General features: G+C 44.0%; 2 protein-coding genes across 2 annotated transcripts; both read right to left on the minus strand.

Moving 5' to 3' along the window:
• Window positions 1-455: 455 nt before the first annotated feature.
• LOC133755610 (ubiquitin carboxyl-terminal hydrolase 17-like protein 6) lies at window positions 456-10133 on the minus strand. The gene is made up of 4 exons (XM_062185684.1): window positions 10109-10133; window positions 8919-10023; window positions 997-1127; window positions 456-739 (listed from the first exon to the last, which is right to left on the minus strand). Exons 1-4 carry the CDS (start codon window positions 10131-10133, stop codon window positions 456-458), a joined length of 1545 nt encoding a protein of 514 aa, XP_062041668.1.
• Window positions 10134-23423: 13290 nt separating this feature from the next.
• On the minus strand, window positions 23424-25019 carry LOC133755612 (ubiquitin carboxyl-terminal hydrolase 17-like protein 6). The gene is made up of 2 exons (XM_062185685.1): window positions 24995-25019; window positions 23424-24904 (listed from the first exon to the last, which is right to left on the minus strand). Exons 1-2 carry the CDS (start codon window positions 25017-25019, stop codon window positions 23424-23426), a joined length of 1506 nt encoding a protein of 501 aa, XP_062041669.1.
• Between the last annotated feature and the right edge of the window lie 283 nt (window positions 25020-25302).

Below are 25302 nucleotides of genomic sequence, written 5' to 3' on the forward strand. Positions count from 1 at the left end.
AGAGGGAGTGGTGGAGTGGTCTTCCACAATCAGCCTGACCAGGTGTATGTGTGATGTGTGTGTGTGTGTGTGTGTGTGGTCTCAGCAGAGAACTGAGAGGGAGTGGTGGAGTGGTCTTCCACAATCAGCCTGACCAGGTGTGTGTGTGATATGTGTGTGTGTGTGTGGTCTCAGCAGAGAACTGAGAGGGAGCGGTGGAGTGGTCTTCCACAATCAGCCTGACCAGTAGTGGGTGATGCATGCAGGCAAAAGGACTTGCACTGTCCAAAGGGCTCAGAACAGTTTGCTCTGCATCTGTGGGTGGGTCAAAGGCTCTTTTCATGCAAATATAGAATCAGTCTCTCCACGGCCTCCGAGGGAACCATATTGCCAGAGTGTCAGATCTGAGGACCCATATTTCCAGAGTGTCAGCCATCTCGCTCCTGGACGCGAGGATCCAGCTCCCGACTAAGACTTTAGGCGGGGTGAGGAGAGGAGACGATGAAAACATCAGTAGCAGGAAGGTCTGGCGGGCATAGTGGTTTTAAGCAGGAATGGAACAGGACCGACTTCAGGCAGTGGACCAGCGGGCCTCGAGGCTGTGCACAGCAATGCAAGGTTCTCACCGGCAGCTCGGGGGATCGCAGGGGGTCTTGCCTGCCGCAGCCATGCCCACACCCCATACCCGGGAGCCTGAGCTTGAAGAGCCTACCGCACACGAGCTGCAGGGGCGTGAACCGGAAATGCTTGCCTTCACATCCTGGATAGGAAGGTCTGCTTCCGGGTCGACTGGGCACGGCGTTCCCGAGAAGCAGGTCCAGGAGAAAAGTCAGGGCCAGTGTGGGCGAGGCTTGGGCCCCTCTCTGCCCAATCCATAGGGCCTACAGCGGGGAAGGGACATGGGGTCCCCGGAGGGCGTCCAGCTTTGCGAGAGCCTCTGCCCGGCAGAACCCCAGTGTCTACCTTCGTGTCCTCGCGAGTCCAGTGGGCTGCTCCCACTCACGGATTTTCACTTACCTGGAGTTGAAAGCTTGGCGTTGTCGGGCCGCTTCGGTCCACGGCAGAGCTGCTGCTCGCTTGCAGACAGTTCAAGCGGGCGGCCCTGGTGCTCTGCCTGCTCCTGTCGGCTCGGGACCCCGGGAGGGGTCCTGTGGGAGCTGGGTGCATTAGGACTCTGAATCCGTCCTTCGACTGACCCGGTTTGCGCCCCTCACGCTGAAGGCAGAGACGCCGCGTGGACTCGGCTCCCAGGACCTCCCTGCACCAGGACCTGGGCCCTGCGGGCTGAGGCATTGCAGGTTTGTGTCCGGTTTATTTCTGGTTCCACTGAGAGTGTTGCACTAACAACATTGAATGCTTCAAAATCACTGATAAAGTATTTCAATATTCTCACCATAATGAAATGATAAATGCTGGAAGTGATTGTATGCTAATTATCCTGACTTCAGCACTACACGCTGTGTGCATCTATTGAAACATCTCATTGTACTGCATAAATATGTAGTTGTTAGGTATAAAGTAAAAAAAAAAAAAAAACACCAAAATTATTGTGTGTCTTGAGTACATACATTCCTTTTTCACTTAATTTATTCTACTTCATATCGAAATGATTTGTAAATGTAAGTATATTTTAGACAAATGTGGTTGATATTCCATAATTTAGTTAGCTTCTAAATATTTTGGAATTTCTCCTTTGTCTTTATGTTTATTCTCATGTACCTGAAATTGTTCTTGAAATATATGAGGTTCTTTTTTTCTTAAAGATTTATTTATTTTACTTGAAAGTCAGAGTTACACAGAGAGAGGAGAGGCAGAGAGAGAGAGAGAGAGAGAGAGAGGTCCTCCATCCAATGATTCACTATCCAATTGGCTGCAATGGCCAATTGCAGAGCTGTGCCGATTCGAAGCCAGGAGCAAGGAGCTTCCTCCGTGTCTCCCATGCGGGTGCAGGGGCCCAAGGACTTGAACCATCTTCTACTGCTTTCCCAGGCCACAGCAGAGAGCTGTACAGGAAGTGGAGCAACTGGGTCTTGAATTGGTGCCCATATGGGATGCTGGAGCTTCAGGCCAGGGCGTTAACCCACTGCGCCACAGCACCAGCCCCATTAGGTTCTATCCTATGTTTTTGTTTCCTATTTCTGAATATCTTATTGCAAGTATAGAATGTGGAATCTGTAAAAAGTATCTTCCTTAGGAGATAGATCAATTTACTTTTCTATAATAAAAAATTATTTTCCTGTATTTATAGGGATATTTCATTGGATTTTCTGTTCACATGGATATTAAAAAGTAGTAAAACTGAGTTTTCAATTTCAGTAGATTAATTTACATCCATGATAAATTTTAATGTGAAATATTTCCTCTTCTGTTTCTTTACCATTTCCGCATGTTTAAAAATGAAATCTCATATGCATTTGAGCGTTTTCGGCAATATATATTTTGCACAAGAAAAAAATATTTGCACTTTTGTCAACAAACTGCTCCATGCTGCTCTGCACGTCCCCTTTTGACATAAGTCAGTCATCCTGAAATGTCTCCATAGTGATGCATGCACTTGTAGCTCATTAATTTCCACAAAAGATTACTAATTACTTACGTGGATGCATTGGGTACTTTTTCCCTTCCTTTTACAACTAGCTGATATCTACATAGTTTCCACCACTTCTTTTTCAATAGAAATCTAGCCATAAGCATTTTGGCCAAATGTTCTTGCTAACGTGAGAAAAAATATCAAGGGATGGGATCACTACAGCAATATTTTCAGGTGCACTGCTCTGTGGTCCAACTTTCCAGTGTTATTTTACCCTTTAACACCTCATTTCCCACCTCTCATGTAATCATTTGAGATCCTGCAAAGTCTAGAAAGCCCATTTAATTATTTATTTTATAGTGAGAGGTGGAGTGGTTGTCCATAATCAGCTTGACCAGCAGGGGGTGATGCGTGCAGGCAGAAGGACTTGGACATCCCAAAGGGCTCCAGACATTTTGGTCTGCATCTGCGGGTAGCTTAAAGATTCGTTTCATTCAAATGTGCAGTTTTCCATGGCACCTGAGGGACCCATCGTATTTCCAGAGTCCCAGATGATTGCACTTTCACCTGGATTGCCACAGAGGACTCCAGGCTCTAAGACAACACAGACGATTCTGCTGAGGCGCCTAGCTGTGATGATGCTTTCTCCACCTTTTTTAGCCATTTCTGTGGTTCAGAATATTCTCTGATAATTTTTAGTGTTTCCGGAGGGCCAACAACTCCCTTCTTGAGTCATCAAGTCTGTCACAAGATGTCCCTGAACCCTCAAGATGAAAAGTTACTGTTTAGAAACTCAGGCTGGGCAACTGCTCCTCCTAAGCCCTGAGGACAGCATGAAACTGTGCCGCTGGGACATTGCCTCTGTAATTCAGAATGGAATCTTCAGTAACTGATTGTGTAGGGCAGCACAAAGTTTCTATGACAGTGGTGGCAGTAATGGCAATTTTTTTTTTTACGTTTTATTTATTTATTTGAAAGGCATAGCTACAGAGGTGCAGAGGCAGAGAGACAGAGAAGTCTTCCATCTGCTGGTTCACTTCCCAAGTGGCCGCAATGGCCCAAGCCAATCCGAAGCCAGGAGCCAGGAGCTTTTTCTGGGTCTCCCATGCAGGTGCAGGGTCCCAAGGACTTAGGCCATCTTCTTCTGCTTTCCCAGGCCATAGCAGAGAGCTGGATCAGAAGTGGAGCAGCTGCTACTCAAACTTGCACCCACAGTGGATGCTGGCATTTCAGGGTGGTAGCTTAACTCTCTGTGCCACAGTGCCAATCCCTCATTATTTCTGAAGATTCAGAAAATAGAAATTCTTCTCAAGTACAGAATCCCAATTCTGAGCAAGTCCAGGTGATACATTTTACATTCTCAACTGCAGACATTTGGGAATGATACTTCTGTGTCAGTTCTAGTACTGAAATTACTGGAAAATAACCAGAGACCTATTTCTTGGCTTCTTAGTCCCCTTGGTAGCTTTGGCCTTCCTTCTAAGACAAGTGAGTTTGCCAGTGTTCGTGAGTACCTGATCTCTTATGTCCCTGGCTGAATGGTACACCAGGAAACTTTCCTGTTTCAGGATTATTTTTTCTCATCCCATCTGTGTATTTTGATGGGTGAATCGTGACTATATTGAAAGACATGGTGAATTCTATTTTTCTTAGGTTGAATTCAGATTTTAGTCAGTTTTGTTCTTGGAGAAATTTCCACTGATCTAAGGTGAGCTCTTCAGTGTTTTTTTTCCAAGTGCGCCCCTGATGCTACAGCATTAATGTTGGAATCTATTTTGAGGTCTCCTTGTGCACTTCCATGTCTTTGTCTTCAGCCTGAAAGGCTCTTGGTTCCACACCTATTTTGTTTCTGTTTACCCCATCAAATTCGCTCTTCTGAACTAAAAGAGGACATAGACACTTTGATTCAGGGTGGAAGCAATCTCACAAGTGGTTACCTCAGTGTTGTCTATTTTATACCATGGTGGTTCCCAGCTTTTAGATAACAAGTAATGCCCATTGTGGCAACTCAACCTAACATAGACAAGAGCATCACTGACGTATTCTAGTGGTCCCCAGTTCTGCTAAGACAAGTACTGTACCTTGTCAAGGCACTCAGGATATTGCATGAAGCTTCATGGCTCATGACATCTGAGAACCATTCAATACAAGGATGGGAACCTTTGAGAAAGTTTGCAAGGTCAATGTCTTGGAAGCAGGCATCTTCTTTAGACTAATGCTATAGTGATAGACATTTTATCCTTCCAGCTCTCCAGATTTCATCAGCTATTCCAGAGCTTGGGTCACACTTTCAGCTACCTTTATATTCAGGACAATATTCAAGTAAGTGTAAAATTGTGTCTGAAATGCTCTGAAAGTAGAGACTCTTGATCTGAGACTCTCAGTGTTTTCCAAATGTCTCACAGATTAGTGTATTGTCCTCGGAGTGCAAATGAAACTGTGTGCTAGGCAGACATGTTTTCCCTTTTTTATAAATTTTAAAATTCAAGACAAGAGAAATGCTTATTATTATTTAAAGATTTATTTACTTATTTGAAAGGCAGAGTTACAGAGAGGGAGAGAGAGAGAGAGAGAGAGAGAGAGAGGTCTTCTATCCGATGGTTCACTCCCTAGATGACTGGAATGGCCGGAGCTGTGCTGATGTGGAGCCAGGGGCCAGGAGCTTCTTGCAGGTCTCCCACGTGGGTGCAGGGGCCCAAGGACTTGGGCCATCTTCTACTGCTTTCCCAGGCCATAGCAGAGAGCTAGATTGGAAGTGGAGCAGATGGGTCTTGAACCGGCGCCCTTATGGGATGCTGGCGCTTCAGGCCAGGGTGTTAACCCATTGTGCCACAGCACTGGCCCCAATGCTTAATATTAATATACCAGAAAATACATAAGGGCTCAAAAAAAAGGTGAATTCCCTACTAACCCGGTTCCTAAAAAAAATTTCTGTCAACTTTTTGGTGTACAGCTGGAAGCTGCACTTTTTATTTTTACCCTTCCTCTTGCTTCTGGATAAAAAATATATAGATCTGATAGCTAGAATGCTGGCAACCTTCTCAACGTCATAAAGATGAGGATCTCATTGGGGGGATGGCATTAAAGCTGAATAGAAGGTGGAATGGCCCTGGGCCTTAGACAACAGACATGCTTTTTTTTTTTTTTTTTTTTTTTTTTTTTTTTTTTTTTAAATCTGCCCTGTTTTCTCTTAGCCTGCTTTGCTCCCATCCACTACTATCACACACCTGTAATTGAGTTTACACTCTCTGTTTACAAATAAAAACAGTTGTACTATAATTTTTTTCAAAAGCGTGATTGTGTGCAAATGTCATTCAACAGATATGAATATATGCAGAGGGGAAAAGAGGCATGCAGAGCACCCACAATTAGGTTATTTAAAATGCATAGTATTAATGGTGACAACAAAAGCTGAAAAAAGCATAGTTAGTTATATGTGTTACATTAGCATGGATTTCCCAATTGTTTCAACATCAAATATAAGCCAGATGAGCTAGATGTGAATTATCTTAAAAAAAGAAAAAATGAAAATAAAGCAAAACCCTCTACAGCTATCTAGAATTGCTTCTGTCCTCTGCCAGACTCCTTGTTCTGGGAACACTGGCGGGCAGTATTCTCTGAACAGGACCGTGGACTCCTGTAGTAAGCAGTCAACTTAAATTCTGTGTCCTCTCCTCAGGAGGACTTAGGTCTTCTGCCCTTTTCTCAGCGGAATCTGGACAGCGACCTTGTGCTATCGCTCACAGCCTCCCGCAGTCTGCAGTGCCTCTGCCCTGTCTTCTGCATGGGCATCTGCCATGGAGGTCACTTGGGTTCCCCTCAATGGACAGCACTGCAGCCCTGAATTGGGAGTTTGATCCTGCATGCGTGGCCGAGTGTCAGTGAACGTCCCTCTCCAACTCAAGGAGGTTTCCTTCCTCCTCCCTCACTTCTCACTCCTGCTGCTCTGTCTTCCTCACTTCCAACGTGACTTTGTGGGAGGATGGATGTGCAAGTGGGAATTAGAAATGGAGACTGGGTCCTGAGGTTGGGGTGTGAAAGTGCACGTTCCGCAAAGCCAGCCTCTGCTTTTCACCTTGGAGTTACCCTGTAGATAACCCACCTTCCCTGAGGAATCTGCAGTGTTCCTAGTCTGATCCTGGCCCTCACTGACCCTGTCTAATGTGATGAGGTGGAAATGCTTGTGCCGGAATCAGGGGGCTCAGCAGAGGCACATGGAGTTCATGTTCTCAGGGCATTGGGAAGGGAGCTTCTCGACCTCCCATGTAAGAGGCCTGAGCACTCAGCAGTTTATACCCCAAGTATTTGACACTGTTAACCTGCAGGCAGAAGAGGCAGCTCAGTCCCACTGACACTCACCCTGATCTGGGGACTGGAATGAGGAGATTTTGGTACCGCAGGGGACTGGAGAAGGGAGCAGGGGAGCTTAAGGACCGGCCCGCAAGGCCGTGGGATCCAGTGAGGAGCCAGGCCTTGCCCACACGCAGAACTTGTCCATTTCAGGTCCTTCTGAGTCCACAGCTCCCAGCCTATCCAGAGGCAGGTGTGGCTGCTAGAAAGTCAGCATTTTGTGTTTCCTGCCCACCCAGTTTCTGCCTCTGTGGTCTGGTGCTTCCTATCTCTGGACTGAGATCACTGTGGACTTCACATTCTTGCAGTCCCCACACAGCTGCGGCGATGCAAGAAACTCCAAGTCGCTGCCTGCTGCCCTGTCCACTTGCATTTCAATCCCCACAGCTGGTCCCTACTGACTGTTTTTTATTCACCTCATCCACACCCACCCCATGTCAAGTCTGTGTTCCCAATCGCAGCTGTATTCTTGATTCTTGTGAGCAATACAGGGATGTCACACCCTGCTTCCTGGGATCCTGTGGACTGCAGTGTTCTCTTAAGACCCCACACTTCCCTGGCTGAATAACTGGAGACGCCAAGACCCGAATATGTGCCCAGAGTGGATAGCAGCATGGCAGGCTGTAGCTTAACCTGTTGCACCATGAAGCTGGACAGGAAAAGGGTTTTTAGTTTAACTTCTTAATCTTAAAGACTTACACCTCTTCTTTTGTCTTCCATAAGATCTTCCCAGACACTCAATGGCCTGAAATCTGTGTTCCTTTACCTCTGCCCAGTAGTGTACTTGTTTGCTGGGCATGTAGCGCACAGTGAGTCTGACCACCGGGAGGGAGACACAGGCCGGCAGGAGATGTCCGCAGACTTTTGGAGGGGCTTGAATGTTTTAGATTATGTAGGTGGGTGGGAGTATCCCTGCATTCCATTGCAGCCTCAGTCTTTCCATGGCAACTAAGAGACCCCAAGTATTCTGAGACTCGGAAGGTTTCATGCTATTCTAGCACCTCAGTTGCACCGATTGTGGATTGCTGGCTTTAAACTGACTCAGACAAAGCTATAACATGTACAGCAGCACCTGTCCTCACAGTATCCTTTTCTGGTGGCTGAGATCAGTCTCTGTGCCCCAGAATCTCCATGGACAAAGTGTGGTGTATCTGGAGGATTAAGGGCTTCCACTAGGTATCATGGAGATGACCACACAATGTTGCAGAAACCTGAAGACAGTGGTTAATTTCTAGAAGCTCATCCTGGGTCAAACCAACCTTCCAGGGCCTTTGACAACCTGAGGCAATGACACTGTGGTAAGAGAGAGGCCATGAGGATCCCCTGCTCTATTGACTAAGAAAAACTGGCACAAAGCCCTCAGTGAGATGTGATGGTCAGGAAAACACGTTTGTAGCCAAACAAGAAGGAGGCCATTATTCCCCATATTTTCTCAGCTTTAGCATAAATTCCAACATTAAGCAGTGGGTTCTGTGCCTCTAATCTCAACAAGTGCTTAATGACATGCTTAAAGCTCACATCTAAATCCAACATAATGGCCACACAAAAAATATGATCTCATCATTTATGAAGTATATTGAGTATAAATTTTATTCAAATGTAAGATTCAATTTAACACTTAGGATAGTTAATAAGTACAAACACTTTGCACTTGAAAATACATATACTAAATTGTGCACTATCACCCGACCACATACATGTAAAATACTCTTGTAATAAAATTAACTGAACATCAACAGAGGACTATTCCGTGGTTGTTCTTTTTCTTGGGAGGTCTAATCCTCCCTCCTGGACAAGGGAGGTTGCTAGGATTTATGGTAACCTGACCAGTGATGTGCTCAGATGCCTGGGGCAGCAGGGACCTTTCCTGTTCAGGATGGTGCTTCCTCATTCCCTCTGTAGATCTTCACTGGTGAATTAAGATCACATTGCATGGCAGGGTGGGCTCCACTGTCCTGAGGCTGAATGCACTCTTTGGTCGGTTCTGGTCTTGGAGGGATTTCTGCTGATCTAAGGTTATTTCCTGAGTTTTTTTCTCCAAGTGCTCCACTGACTATACAGCTTTAATATTGGAAAACATTTCAAGCTCTCCTTGTGTGATGGTTCCCTACCTAGAGACACATTCCCATTTTTTCCTTCAAATTCACTCTTCCGGACATAAAATAGGACATAGGCTTTTTGATTCAGGACAGAAGTGATGTCACAGGCTCTTACCTTAGCATCATCCATTTTATACCAGTGACCATTGCCAGCTTTGACATAGCAGAAGTAGTGTCCTGATTGACACCTCCGGCCAACATGGACGAGAACCGCATACAGAACATAGTCCAGTGGCCTCCCATTCTGCTGAGACATGTAAGGTCTCATGTCCAGGCACTCGGGATAGTGCACTTGTCCAACAATTTTCTTACCCGTGAAATCAGAAAACCGTTTCAATACAAAGAGAAGCACATCGCCAGCCGATTGCAAGGTGAGTGTCTTGGAAGCAGCTGTCTTCTTTAGGCAGGTAGCACAGTGATAGGCGTTTTCTCCATCCAGCTCTTCAGGTTGCACCAAGTGCTGCAAAGCTTGCTCCACACTGTCGGCTGTCTGGATATCCAACGCGATCTCCAGGTAAGGGTCCAAGGTGTCTGAGGTGCCTTGGCACTGGAGACATTGGATTTGAGACCTCCAGTGTCCTCCAAATAGCTGCTGGGATGGAGCTTTGTCCTCTTGGGGAGCCACCGCGTTCATGAGCCCAGGCAGACCTGCTGCCTTCAGGACATCCAGAGCAAACATCAGAAATTCGTGGGCGTCTTCCTGCCTGTTTGTGTGGAAGCCAGCAGCCAGCACTTGACAGGGCTGGATCACGTCCCCAGGACTGTGGAGGGCCCCGAGAAAGTGAGTTTCCACGGCACACAGAATGCAGCGATCCGCGCGACGGCAGCTTTGAGAATGCACCTGGGACAGCATATAGTTGGCGAGGGGTGGGGTGTACGTGAGACACTGCAGGGCTGCATTCAGGTAGCAGGTGTTGCCCGTATTCTGCAGACCGGCCCCAATGCCATAAGGTCTCTTCCAGCTGCAGCTCAGAGAAGCTCCTCCACTGGCAGCCAGATGGATTGGCCCCGAAGCCAAATCACTTTGCAGCTGGAGCTCTTTCTGAGGTGAGGCTGGTGATTTCCCTGGGAGACAAACACCACACTGAGCATCATCCCCATCTGAGAATGTGAAAGTTGAAGTTTTGCAAGACATTCAAGCGGAACTCACCTTCCTTGAGAGGTGAAGCAGCCATCATGTCTCCAGGAGCCACTGTCACATGGCTTCTCTCCTTGGATGGTCTATGAGAGTGTCCTCAAATGATCGTCTGTTTTTCTCACCCATCCTTTATATTCCACACTACCCACCACACCCTTGACCAGGTACAAGATCCACCAATCAACTACAAGCCATTAATTAGATTAAGGGTCTTAGGGTGTGGTCTTACTGCCTGATATCCTGTATGACTGCACTGCTTTTTTCAACACCTGGAGAAGATGCAGTTTTCAGGTTAAGGCTTACATCCGCCTAGTTTGGAACTTAGTTGACTTGATGTGATTATATGTGCCTCTGATTTCTCAAAGGTAAACAAGGAAGAATGATGGAAGGAATGAAAGCTGAAAACAGGTTTGTGAGTGTCCTCTGTGTGTGTTTAAGCACAATGCTTGCAGGCATGAACATTTCCAAAGGATTAACATATCTTAGGTGCTATCAGTGGTAATTGTTAAAATGTTCTTGACAGCAGACCGACTTTATTTCAAAATGTTTTATTTATTTATTTGTGCAGTAGTTATAGACAGAGAAAGGGAAAGAGTAGGAGAAAGATCTTCCATTTCCTGGTTCACTCCTCAGATGACTGCAATGGAAGGAGCTGAGACAATCCAAAGCCATGATCCAGGGAATTTTTCCAGGTCAGATTCTTTTCACAATTGTTTTGTAACAAATGCTCAAGGAAAATAAGTTGCAGGGATCAGGCAATAATTGTCTGGGAAGGATTCTCTCCTTTATTTTTGTACAGAAAGGGATAAAATACCTTTCCAAATAATAATTATACCTGAAATTCTAAATTCTTAGGGGCATAATCTCCATTATCCTTCTTTCTATCAGGTAGTGAATGAATGAATGAGTTATGGAAATTGACTAGTTTTTTATTTCTTTAAGGTGAACAAATTTCATATATACATATTTAGGAACATAGTGATACTTGTCATCCTAGCATCCTTCCTGCAACACCACCAAACTCACTCCTCCTTCCATTATTTTTCTTTTTAAATTTTTACAATCACCTTTTTTCATGTTATTTTATTCAGCAAATAGAAGAAAAAACACGGAGTAGTATTTGTCATGGTCATTTAACATTGAAATATTAAGTGTGTTCAAAAATATCTTAGAAAACTTTATTGTTTGATAATCTGGTTGTGTGATTACCAGAACATTGGAGAAAGAAGGTTCATAAGGGAATTCTTTATGTGTATAACTTCAAAACTTATATTTTATTGATTCAGGAAATAAAAAAATCAACATCTGATAAAACTGAACTCAGGAGCTTCCAAGTGTGAGGTGGATGGCAGGTCCTTATCCACAACTTCAGACTCATGGAGTCCTTAAAGCTCAGAACATGAGAAGACAACAGAGGAAATCAGCTGGACTCAGGGCTCACATACCAGAGGAGGAGACTCCCAGGGCAAGTAGAGGTTAGGATCTGGTGGGAATCAGGGATCCTCCTTGTTGCCATTGATTTCTCAATAATGTTGCAGTGGATTCATTTCTGAGAGGAGCAGCGTGGTGGGGGCAAGAGGTGCGGAGTCACCACACAGACCCCAGGAGTCGGGTGAAAGCAGGCTTGAGGCGAGCAGCCTGCAGACTCGTTTATTACAGTTGGAACAACATCTTATATAGCCAAGACCAGCCAATCTGGTCAAGGGGCTGTCTATGCCCCAACCAATCACAGCCTGTTGCCAGGCAGGCTCCGTTGCCAGGTGGGTTTCAAAGCCATTCCTGAGTAACTGACACTCACTTGCCAGTGGTCACCTTGGTATGGCCTTCTCATTCCACCACATCTCCTTCCAGCTCAGAGACTGGATATGGATGTGGAAAAGTCTGCCTCTGTAACGTAAAGGATCAATTCCATCTTGTGTTATCTAGACCTGAGACATTATCAGTAGATACCTGCTCTATTCAGAGTCTGTGGGGCAGACCCTTATAGTCCATTAAATCCCATGTCTAACCATGCCCTTTTGTGGGAAAACTGACTGATCTCCTCCTGTAGAATTTCTTGTCTTATAATCTAATATGCCTCCCCAACACTGACTTTTGGCATTATCATATATCTGAAATGTCATGTAATTAATGAGACACATGTTAAGATTTGTACTCTAAGCTAGCATTAAACTAAGAATTGAAAATTTGTTATTATACTGATCTTTGAACCATTATATCTGTGAATTCTGCTTAGCCAACTAACAAATATCTTTACTAATCACAGGTGAAGTGCAAAAACTGTGGGGCCTTTGGTCACAGGCAAACAGCAGGAGGTGCCCCATCAAGTGCAGAGTTGTGACCCTGACTCTACAGCCCTTGGACTCAAATGAGAACCTGATACCATGGAGATGGCAGGATCCCAAGAACCCAGGGCCATTTAGGGAGAGGGAGCTACAGAAGGAAAAGAATCAAAGATAAGTCATGTGAAAGTCATTCTGGGCACTGAAACCTAGAGAGGAGATGAATCCCCACCTCCAGATAGTAGCTGAGAGCCTACAGAGAAACGGAAAGAACCCCACTTCATCCAGGTCCCACATCATGGGACTCAGCCTGTTTCAGACAAATCACTAAGTTGTAGGAGCAGGGTACATCTTGGAATGTGACCATGACAGGCAGAGAAGCAATGAAACCTACTAGAAAGTAGGCAGTGGGAAATGTGCAGGGCAATCTGAGTTCAGGTGAAAGCCTTGACTGGAAGAGAAGTTCAGAATCAGTGTAGCCCATGGTGCTGTTCAATGTGATTGGAGGTAGTGGTGGACAGGAAATGAACACAAGTAAACTCGCTAATTTTTTCTGCAGGCATGATGAACTGCAAAGCAAGGCTGTCTTCCAGAAGCTTCCCAGGAACCTCCCAGGGAGGCAGCAGCACAGCTGGAAAGACTTGACAGAGTCCTGTGAGGATCTGAGTGTGAGTTTCCTGGCTGCCCATGCTCTGCTTCTCTATGGTAGCCTTGGTTTTCTTGACTCTCATGGCCCCTTCTGTGTGAGGAATTAATTAGAATTTGATTGAGCCTAGGTGACTGTCATTTCCAAACTTTGCAGATACCATTTTGACTTCATTAATTTTCCAATATTTACTTTTTCTATGTTAACTTGATATTAATTCAAAGAGAAAAACATCATTTTTTAAAAATCTAAAATTGATTGCATGCTTATAAACAATATGGTTGAAGGGGAAAGCATATATTTGGAATCAGACCACTCCAAAACATAGATTCATACATGCACGTGAACATATCTTTAAATGGACAAATTTTCCGTTTTTGTCCATCAAAATTTGTCAGTCATTTAAGTACCTTCAAAACTGCATTAATTTGATACACTGATAAAGAGTGTTTTTTGACTTCATACAAAATATTGTTTTGGGTTGCGGGTGGAGGGAAGTTATGGGGGGGAAGCTATTGTAATCTATAAGCTGTACTTTGGAAATTTATACTCATTAAATAAAAGTTAAAAAAAGAAAAAAGAAAAAAATACTGTTTTGAAAAATTACATTATTTAGTCTGACACAAAATTATGATTATGTCTACAATTACATGGAAATGGTAATGTTGACACCAGGTTTTTTTTAATTTCCAATTATCTTTATATGGCATAGAAAATTAATTAATTTTTAAAAAAATATTATGTAGGAAAAAAAATATTATGTAGGATCTCTGTCTTTAATGTGCTGTACACTCTTATTTAATGCTATAACCAGTACTCCAACAGTATTTTTTTTCACTTTGTGTTGCTATATGGGGGCAAACTGTTGAAATCTTTACCTAATATATACTAAACTGATCTTCTGTATATAAAGAGAATTGAAAATGAAAAAAAAAGAAATGGTAATGTTGAAAGTATTCTGCAAAAATTTAATTTTTATGCATCAAATAAGTTACATATTTGTGTACCATGAACTGTTGACATCCCAGGTAATTCATGTTGATTATGCAATTTGTTTATTTCTGATCACTACAAGGTCAGTTGCACAATGCCTGATTCAAATGGCTTTTTGTAATTATTAAGTGAGTAAATTCAATCTGTTTTGCTCCCTAATTTTATTTGATTTGTTTTCACTTCTACTTTATGTTAAAGGAATACTAATGTTATTATATTATATTATATTATATTATATTATATTATATTATATTATATCTTTTCCTACAACAAGTTCTCTCCTCCCTTCAGAGAAAGGTACCTCCTTCTTTGATGGCCCATTCTTTCCGCTGGGATCTCATACACAGAGATCATTCATTTGGGTCATTTTTTTGCCAGAGTGTCTTGGCTTTCCATGCCTGAAGTACAATCATGGGGTTTTTAGCCTGATTGAATGCCTTAAGGGCTGATTCTGAGGCCAGAGTGCTGTTTAGGACACCTGCCATTCTATGAGTCTGCTGTGTATCCTGTTTCCCATGTTGGATTGTTCTCTCCTTTTTAATTCTATCAGTTATTATTAGCAGACACTAGTCTTGTTTGTGGGATCCCTTTGACACTTAATCCTATCATTATGATCAATTATGAACTGAAACTGGTCACTTTGACTAGTGAGATGGCATTGGTACATGCCACCTTGATGAGATTGCATTGGAATCCCCTGGCATCTTTCTAAATCTGCCTTTAGGGGTAAGTCTGATTGAGCATGTGCCAAGCTGTACATGTCCTCCCTCTCTTATTCCCACTCTTTTATTTGACAGGGATCACTTTTCAGTTAAATTTAAACACCTAAGAATAATTGTGTGTTAACTAAAGAGTTCAACCAGTGGTATTAAGTAGAACAAAAAAAAAAATACTAAGAGGAATAAAATAGTAAACTGTTCCTCAACAGTCAGGATAAGGGCTGATCAAGTCATTGTTTCTCATAGTGTCCATTTCACTTCAACAGGTTTCCTTTTAGGTGCTCAGTTAGTTGTCGCGATCAGGGAGAACATATTATATTTGTCCCTTTGGGACTGGCTTATTTCACTCAGCATGATGTTTTCCAGATTCCTCCATTTTGTTGCAAATGACAAGATTTCTTTTTTTTAAACTGGTGTATTCTATAGAGTACATACATTTCCTCTTTTCAAAAATGTCTATTAATCCTTGATTAAGATTATTCCATGGTATTGATTGTTTTTGTAGCTATTGTGAATGGGATTAATCTTAGAATTTCTTTCTCATACATGGTATTGCCTGTGTATACAAAGGCTGTTGATTTTTGTGCATTGATTTTATATCCTACTACTCTTCTATGAGTTCCAATAGTCTCTGAGTAGTGTTCTTTGGATCCCCTAAATAAAGAATCATATCATCTGCAAAGAGGGATAGTTTGAGTTCTTCCTTCCCAATTTGTTTCCCTTTAATTTCTTTTCCTTGCCTAATGGCTCTAACTAAAACTTCCAGTACTATATTGAATAGCAGTGGTGAGAGTTGGCATCCCTGTCTGGTACCAGATCTCAGTAGAAATATTTCCCCATTCAATAAGATGCTGGCCATGGGTTTTTCATAAATTGCCTTGATTGTGTTGAGGGATGTTCTATGTCCTATTGGCTTAGCGTTTTCATAAAAGGGTGTTGTACTTTATCAAATGCTTTCTTTGCATCTATTGAGAGAATCATATGGTTTTTCTTCTGCAGTTTGTTAATGTGGTGTATCACATTGATTGATTTCTGAATGGTAAACCTTCTACAAACATGGTCTGGGTGGATGATCTTTCTGATGTGTTGTTGTATTCTGTTGGCCAGAATTTTATTGAGGATTTTTGTATCTGTGTTCATCAGGGAAATTGGTCTGTAATTCTCTTTCTGTGCTACATATTTTTCAGATTTAGGAATTAAGGTGTTGTTGGCTTCATACAAAGAATTTGGGAGGATTCCATCTCTTTCAATTGTTTTTGAATAGTTTGAGAAGGATTGGAGTTAGTTCTTTTTAAATATCTGGTAGAATTCAGCAGTGAATCCATCTGGTCCTGGGCTTTTCTTTGTTGGGAGGGCCTTTATTACTGATTCAGTTTCTGACTCGGTTAAGGTTCTTTTTAACTTTTCTATGTCTTCCTGGCTCAATTTAGGTAGGTTGGATGTGTCCAGGAATCTATCCATTTCTGACAGATTTCCCTGTTTGTTGGCATACTACACTTTGCTGTAATTTCTGAGGACTCTTTTTATTTCTGTGGTGTCAGTTGTTACATTCCCTTTTTCATCTCTTCTTTTTTTTATTAAACTTTTATTTAATGAATATAAATTTCCAAAGTACAGCTTATGGGTTACAATTGCTTCCCCCTCCCAAAACTTCCCTCCCACCCACAACCCTCCCCTTTCCCGCTCCCTCTCCCCTTCCAATCACATCATGATTCATTTTCAATTCTCTTTATATACAGAAGATTAGTTTAGTATAAATTAGGTAACGATTTCAACAGTCTGCCCCCATATAGCAACACAAAGTGAAAAAAAAATACTGTTGGAGAACTAGTTATAGCATTAAATAAGAGTGTACAGCACATTAAAGACAGATATCCTACATAATATTTTTTTAAAAATTAATTAATTTTCTATGCCATTTCCAATTAACACCAGGTTTTTTTTTCATTTCCAATTATGTTTGTATACAGAAGATCGATTCAGTATATAATTAGTAAAGATCTCATCAGTTTGTACCCACGCAGAAACACAAAGTGTAAAAATACTGTTTCAGTACTAGTTATAGCATCACTGCACATTAGACAACACATTAAGGACAGATCCCACATGGGATGTAAGTACACAGTGACTCCTGTTGCTGACTTAACAATTTGACACTCCTGTTCATGGCATCAGTAATCTCCCTAGGCTCTAGTCATGAGTTGCCAGGGCTATGGAAGCCTTTAGAGTTCGCTGACTTTGATCTTATTCCGATAGGGTCATAGTCAAAGTGGAAGTTCTCTCCTCCCTTCAGAGAAAGGTACCTCCTTCTTTGATGGCCCCGTTCTTCCCACTGGGATCTCACTCACAGAGATCTTTCATTTAGGTCTTCTTCTTTTTTTTTCTTTCATAGTATCTTGGCTTTCCATGCCTACAATACTCTCATGGGCTCTTCAGCCAGATCCGAATGCCTTAAGGGCTGATTCTGAGGTCAGAGTGTTGTTTAGGACGTCTGCCATTCTATGAGTCGGCTGTGTATCCCACTTCCCATGTTGGATCTTTCTCTCCCTTTTTGATTCTATCAGTTAGTATTAGCAGACACTTGTCTTGTTTGTGTGATCCCTAGACTCTTTGACCTATCAGAGCCATCAATTGTGAACTGAAATTGATCACTTGGACTAGTGAGATGGCATTGGTACATGCCACCTTGATGGGATTGTATTGGAATCCCCTGGCACATTTCTAACTCCATCATTTGGGGCAAGTCTGATTGTGCATGTCCCAAATTGTACATCTCCTCCCTCTCTTTTTCCACTCTGAAATTTAACAGGGATCACTTTTCAGTTAAAATTTAAACACCTAAGAATAATTGTCTGTTAATTACAGAGTTCAACCACTCGTACTAGAACAACAACAACAACAACAAATACTAAAAAGGATAAAGTGTTACATTGTACATCTAGAGTCAGGACAAGAGCTGATCAGGTCATTGTTTCTTATAGTGTCCATTTCACTTCCACAGGTTTCCCCTTTGGTGCTCAGTTGTCGCCGATCAGGGAAAACAAATGATATTTTTCTCTTTGGGACTGGCTTAATTCACTCAGCATGATGTTTTCCAGATCCCTCCATCTTGTTGCAAATGACTGGGTTTCATTGTTTTTTTACTGCTGTATAGTATTCTATAGAGTACATGGCCCATAATTTCTTTATCCAGTCTACTGTTGATGGGCATTTGGGTTGGTTCCAGGTCTTAGCTATTGTAAATTGGGCTGCAATAAACATTAGTGTGCAGATGGCTTTTTTATTAGCCAAATTAATTTCCTTTGGGTAAATTCCAAGGAGTGGGATGGCTGGGTTGTATGGTAGGGTTATGTTCAGGTTTCTGAGGAATCTCCAGACAGACTTCCATAGTGGCTTAACCAGTTTGCGTTCCCACCAACAGTGGTTTAGTGTCCCTTTTTCCCCACATCCTCTCCAGCATCTATTGTTGGTAGATTTCTGAATGTGAGCCATTCTCACCGGGGTGAGGTGAAACCTCATTGTGGTTTTGATTAGCATTTCTCTGATTTCTAGTGATCTTGAACATTTTTTCATGTGTCTGTTGGCCATTTGGATTTCCTCTTTTGAAAAATGTCTGTTGAGGTCCTTGGCCCATCTCTTCAGTGGGTTGTTTGTTCTGTTGTTGTGGAGTTTCTTGATTTCTTGGTAGATTCTGGTTATCAACCCTTTATCTGTAGTATAGTTTGCAAATATTTTTTCCCATTCTGTCGGTTGCCTCTTCACTTTCCTGACTGTTTCTTTTGAAGTACAGAAACTTCTCAATTTGATGCAATCCCAATAGTTAATTTTGGTTTTGACTGCCTGTGCTCCTGGGGTCTTTTCCAGGAAGTCTTTGCCTGTACCTATATCTTGCAGGGTTTCTCCAATGCTCTCTAATAATTTGATGGTTTCGGGTCATATATTTAAGTCTTTAATCCATGTTGAGTGAATTTTTGTGTAAGGTCAAAGGTATGGGTCTTGCTTCAAGCTTCTGCATGTGGAAATCCAATTTTCCCAGCACCATTTATAATAGGCTGTCCTTATTCCAGGGATTAGTTTTGGATCTTTGATCAAATATAAGTTGGCTGTAGATGTTTGGATTGATTTCTGGTGTTTCTATTCTGTTCCATTGGTCTATCCATCTGTTTCTGTACGAGTACCATGCTGTTTTGATAACAACTGCCCTGTAGTATGCCCTGAAATCTGGGATTGTGATGCCTCCGGCTTTGTTTTTGTTGTACAAGATTGCTTTGGCTATTCGAGGTCTTCTGTGTCTCCATATGAATTTCAGCATCATTTTTTCCAGATCTGAGAAGAATGTCTTCGGTATCTTGATTGGTATTGCATTGAATGTATAAATTGCTTTTGGGAGAGTAGACATTTTGATGATATTGATTCTTCCAATCCCTGAGCATGGAAGATTTCTCCATTTTTTGGTATCTTCTTCTATTTCTTTCTCTAAGCTTTTGTAGTTTTCATCGTAGAGATCTTTAACGTCCTTGGTTAAATTTATTCCAAGGTATTTGATTGTTTTTGTAGCTATTGTGAATGGGATTGATCTTAGAAGTTCTTCCTCAGCCGTGGCATTGCCTGTGTATACAAAGGCTGTTGATTTTGCTGCATTGATTTTATATTCTGCTACTTTGCCAAACTCTTCTATGAGTTCCTGTAGTCTCTTAGTAGAGTTCTTTGGGTCCCCTAAATAAAGAATCATATCATCTGCAAAGAGGGATAGTTTGAGTTCTTCCTTCCCAATTTGTTTCCCTTTAATTTCTTTGTCTTGCCTAATAGCTCTGGCTAAAAGTTCCAGAACTATATTGAATAGCGGTGGTGAGAGTGGGCATCCCTGTCTGGTACCAGATCTCAGCGGAAATGCTTCCAACTTCCCCCATTCAATAGGATGTTGGCCGTGGGTTTTTCATAAATTGCTTTGATTGTATTGAGGAATGTTCCTTCCATACCCAGTTTGCTTAGAGTTTTCATCATAAAAGGGTATTGTATTTTATCAAATGCTTTCTCTGCGTCTATTGAGAGAATCTATGAGCTACCTGTACTAGGATATCTCTGTCCTTCTCCAAACACAGAAAGTTCTCTGCAAGTATCTCACTAAAAAGGCCTTCTAATCCTTTCTCTCTCTCCATGCCTTCAGGAACTTCTAGAACTCGAATATTGGGTTTTTAAATAGCATCCTGTAGATTCCCAACAATATTTTTTAGATTTCTAATTTCCTCTTCTTTTCTTTGGTTTGACTGTATACTTTGCTGTGCTCTGTCTTCTAAGTCTGATATTCTCTCTTCTGTTTTACTGACTCTGTTTTTTAGGCTCTCTAATGTGTTTGCCATTTGATCTATTGAGTTCTTTATCTCATTTTGATTTCACTATCACACTTTACTGTTCTACCAGTTTCTGCATTTCATTTTGATTCCTCCTTAAGATTTCATTTTCTTGAAGGAGATTTTCTATCCTGCCCAGTAAGGAGTTCTGTAGCTCAAGCATTTGTTTTTGAAAACTACTAATTGTTCTTATAAATTTTTTGAAATCCGTATCTTGCATTTCTTCCATCTTATCATCTTCCTTTTTTTTCCTTTTTTTTCCTTTTTTTTTTTGACAGGCAGAGTGGACAGTGAGAGAGAGACAGAGAGAAATGTCTTCCTTTTGCTGTTGGTTCACCCTCCAATGGCTGCCGCGGTAGGCGTGCTGCGGCCGGCACACCACGCTGATCCGATGGCAGGAGCCAGGGGCTTATCCTGGTCTCCCATGGGGTGCAGGGCACAAGCATTTGGGCCATCCTCCACTGCACTCCCTGGCCACAGCAGAAAGCTGGCCTGGAAGAGGGGCAACCGGGACAGGATCGGTGCCCTGACTGGGACTAGAACCCGGTGTGCCGGCGCCGCAAGGTGGAGGATTAGCCTAGTGAGCCACGGCGCCGGCCTCCATCTCATCATCTTCATAATCTTGGCTTGGAGTGTCTTGTTCATTTGGGGTTGTTAAAATGTCTTCCTTGTTCTTGTTTCCTCAGTTTCAGTGTTTGTTGCTTGGCATTGTGGAGATATCCTTAGGATTCTTCTTCCCTAGATGTGGTGTTTTTTCTTGTGATACTATGACTGTATTAAGTGGACTTCTGCTTTTGATGGAGCCTTAGAGGCTTGAGCTGGGTGTGGCCAGATAGCTCTGTTTGGTTCCTCAGGATTAAAGGTGTGCAAAAGGTGACAATCGCAGGTTAGGTGTGGTAGATCTCTCTCTCTCTCTCTTTTTTTTTTTTGATTCAAAAGGGAAGCAATTCTGCACAGCTGAGTGGAATCGAAGGTAGTTAGCAGGCGAAAGATACACCCACAGGAGCCAGAGATTGGAAGCTCTTTCCCAAGGACCGCACAGGGAATCTGTGCTGCCCTCAGTGTGGGCTCAAATTCTCCTGCAGTCTCCCACTGGGTTGCCAAGGTTACCGAATTGTAGCGGCTCTGGAGAGTACTCACGTGAATTCCATGAGTTCTCTCCCCCACCATCTCTTTTTTCACAGTCTCAGTTCATTAGCACCACACATTCACTAGGTCCTAATCTCTTGCTATTTCACCCCCCACCCAGAGTCAGGTTTTTCTGCTTGGCTGAAGGCAGGTGCAGACCTGAGGTTGCCCCGCTTATGACATATGTGCAAAATGGTGCCTGCTCCTTGTCTTGTTCACCTATGAGAGGTGAGCGGAGAGAGAGAAACTCGTGTCTGTATCAGTCCCTTTTTTTTCCTCTCTCTTCTAGTTAGCCTGGTGAACTTTTCCCCATGGAGTTTCAAGCCTTGTTCCCTCTAGTCTCCTCTTTCCACTTGCCTGCTGGTGTCTCAGGCTATTGAGGTTCGGCTTACCTCGCGTTCCAGCACTGGTGTGTTGATTCTGCCCTGGTGTCCAGAACTACAAGCTCCAATGCTCTCCACGCAGGTCCACTGTGAATAACTAGTTCTGGAAGAGTTTCCTCTGCTGTTTCTTCCACTACTCTTCCTTGAACCTGCAACATCTCTACTTTTATTAAACAGTCTCTTCTCAGACTACCAGTGTGCTCCCTTCCTATTCTGCCATCTTGCCCAGGGCTATATATATATTTTTTGAAAGACAGAGTGGACAGTGACAGAGAGAAATGTAGAGAAAGGTCTTCCTCTTCTGTTGGTTCATGCCCCAATGGCCACTGCGGCCAGTGCACTATGCTGATCCAAAGCCAGGAGCCAGGTGCTTCTCCTAGTCTCCCATTCGGGTGCAGGGGCCCAAACACTTGGGCCATCCTCCACTGCACTCCCAGGTCACAGCAGAGAGTTGTTCTGGAAGAGGAGCAATTGGGACAGAATCCAGCAACCGACCAGCACTAGAACCTAGGGTGATGGCGCCTTAGGCAGAAGATTAGCCTATTAAGCCGCAGCACGGACCTCTCATTATACTATTTTTTAAATGATTTATCTATGAATTTGAAATGTAGATATACATAGAGGGAGAGAGTCAGGAAGAGAGGTCATCCTTCCGCTGGCTCACTCCCGAAAGTGCCACGACAGGCGAGCTGTGCCTATCCACATCCTTGAGCCAGGAGCTTCTTCCAGGTCTCCCCTGCAGGTACAGAGGCCCAAGGTTGTCAGCCACCTTGTCCTGCTTTTCCAGGCCATAACAGAGAGCTGGATCGGAAGTCAAGCAGCTGGCTCTCGAACCAGTGCCCATATGGGATCCCAGCACGGCAGGTGGCAGCTTTACCTGCTATGCCATGGTGCTGGCCCCTCCGTGATGTGTTGATACGTGCTTCCATTTCTGAAATGAAACAAAGAAGAACGCTGGAAAGACTCATCGTTGAAAATAGGTTTCTTTATTGGGTAAACCCTTAGAAAGGCATACTTTAATTTCCTGGTTTTAGGTTTACAGTTTGTAATGGTTTCCTTTATTTCAAACATGGCACACACACACACACACACACACCCCCACACACTCACACACACCTGTTTGAAAACACATTTCACAGTTAACTCTCATAATGCAATTCATTAAGGACAGAGGTCATGTGTGGAGGTTAGTACACTGTGATTTCAGTTGTGAATTTAACAAACACAAACAGTGGCAATTCTGGAGGATTAAGGGCTCCTGTTCAGTAGCATGGGATGACCACACAATGTTGATGCTTAAAGACAACGGTTGATTTCCAGAGGCTCCTAGGAGGTCAAACGAAACTGCCAGGGACTGTGACAACCTGAGGCCATACCTTGTGGTAAGAGAGAGGGCCATGAGGTTCGGTTCGCCCTGGCTATTGACTTAGAGAAATGTGTCACCAGACTTCCATGAGAGGTGATGGAGAGGAAAGCATGAAGCATTGTGGTTTGTAGCCCAACGAGAAGGAGGCCGGTACTCCCCATCTTTCTCAGCGGCATCAGAATGCCTTCATGAAGCACAGAGTTCTGTGCCTGCAATCTCAACAATTGCTTAGTGACACGCGGTAAAGCTCACATCTCTATCCAACCTTGTGGCCTCACACAAAACACAGTGTCTCAGCCCTTGCAAATGCAGGAGACATATCCATTTGGTTCCAACCTAAGATTCCAATTCCCCCCTAGGACAGTTAAGAAGGACAAACCCTTTGCACTTGCAACTCCAAACACGGAACTCGTGCACTGTCACCCAACCTCATAACCGGGACGTACTCTTTCACTAACATCACCGGAACAGCAACAACAGAGGCCTCTTGGCATGTTTGTTCTTCCTCTTGGGGGGTTTGCTCCTTCCTCCCGGACGAGGGAGGTTGCCAGGATTCATGGCAACCTGCTCAGTGATGTGCCCAGCAGCCCCGTGCAGCAGGGACCTTTCCTGGTCAGGATGGTGCTTCCTCATCCCTGCGGCAGATCTTGCCTGGTGAATGACGATCGCATTGCCAGGCAGCGTGGGCTCCACTGTCCTGAGGCTGAGTGCGCTTGTTGGTCGGTTCTGGGCTCGGAGGGATTGCCACTGATCGAAGGTGAATTCCTGAGTTGTTTGCTCCAAGTGCTCCTCGGACTCTGCAGCTTCACTAGGGGAAGGCCTTTCCAGCTCTCCTGGTGTGTGCTGGCCGTGTGTGTTGTCAGCCTCAAAGTCGGATGGTCCCCTGCCTGGAGACACTGTCCCATGTTCTCCTCCAAATCCACTCTTCCGCACATAAAACAGCACGTAGGCCCTTTGATTCAGGACACAAGTGATGTCACAGGCAGTTACCTTAGCATCATCCATTTTATACCAGTGGCCAGTGCCAGCTTTGACATAGCAGAAGTAGTGTCCTGATTGACACCTGCGGCCAACATGGACGAGAACCGCATAGAGCACATAGTGCAGTGGCCTCCCGTTCTGCTGAGACATGTAAGGTCTCATGTCCAGGCACTCGGGATAGTGCACTTGTCCACCGAGTTTCTCACCCGTGAAAGCAGAAAACCGTTTCAATACCAAGAGAAGCACGTCGCCAGCCGATTGCAAGGTGAGTGTCTTGGAAGCAGCTGTCTTCTTTAGGCAGGTAGCACAGTGATAGGCGTTTTCTCCATCCAGCTCTTCAGGTTGCACCAAGTGCTGCAAAGCTTGCTCCACACTGTCGGCTGTCTGGATATCCAACGCGATCTCCAGGTAAGGGTCCAAGGTGTCTGAGATGCCTTGGCACTGGAGACATTGGATTTGAGACCTCCAGTGTCCTCCAAATAGCTGCTGGGATGGAGCTTTGTCCTCTTGGGGAGCCACCGCGTTCATGAGCCCAGGCAGACCTGCTGCCTTCAGGACATCCAGAGCAAACATCAGAAATTCGTGGGCGTCTTCCTGCCTGTTTGTGTGGAAGCCAGCAGCCAGCACTTGACAGGGCTGGATCACGTCCCCAGGACTGTGGAGGGCCCCGAGAAAGTGAGTTTCCACGGCACACAGAATGCAGCGATCCGCGCGACGGCAGCTTTGAGAATGCACCTGGGACAGCATATAGTTGGCGAGGGGTGGGGTATACGTGAGACACTGCAGGGCTGCATTCAGGTAGCAGGTGTTGCCCGTATTCTGCAGACCGGCCCCAATGCCATAAGGTCTCTTCCAGCTGCAGCTCAGAGAAGCTCCTCCACTGGGAGCCAGATGGGTCGGCCCCGAAGCCAAATCACTTTGCAGCTGGAGCTCTTTCTGAGGGGAGGCTGGTGATTTCCCTGGGAGACAAACACCACAATGAGCATCATCCCCATCGGAGTTAGAATGTGCAAGTGGGAGTTTGTGCAAGTCATTCAAGTGGAACTCACCTTCCTTGAGAGGTGAAGCAGCCATCATGTCTCCAGGAGCCACTGTCACAAGGCAGCAAGATGCTTCCGTCTCTCAGACTGTCCTCCAAGGTTCACCCGGCCGGTCCTCTCCCCGCACCTTTTCTAGTCCACACTGCACGCCACACCCTGGAGCTGCTACAGGACCCACCCATCAGCTTCCAGCCCTTCATGGGATTAGGGGCCTTAGGGTGTGGTCTCACGCCCTGACAGCCTCTGGGCCTTTAGCCACTTGATTACACTACCAGGGGAAGATGCATGTGAAGGATACGGCTTTCATCTGCCTTGTG

This window comes from Lepus europaeus, unplaced genomic scaffold (genome assembly GCF_033115175.1).
Source record: "Lepus europaeus isolate LE1 unplaced genomic scaffold, mLepTim1.pri SCAFFOLD_623, whole genome shotgun sequence".
Classification (NCBI taxonomy): Eukaryota; Metazoa; Chordata; class Mammalia; order Lagomorpha; family Leporidae; genus Lepus; species Lepus europaeus.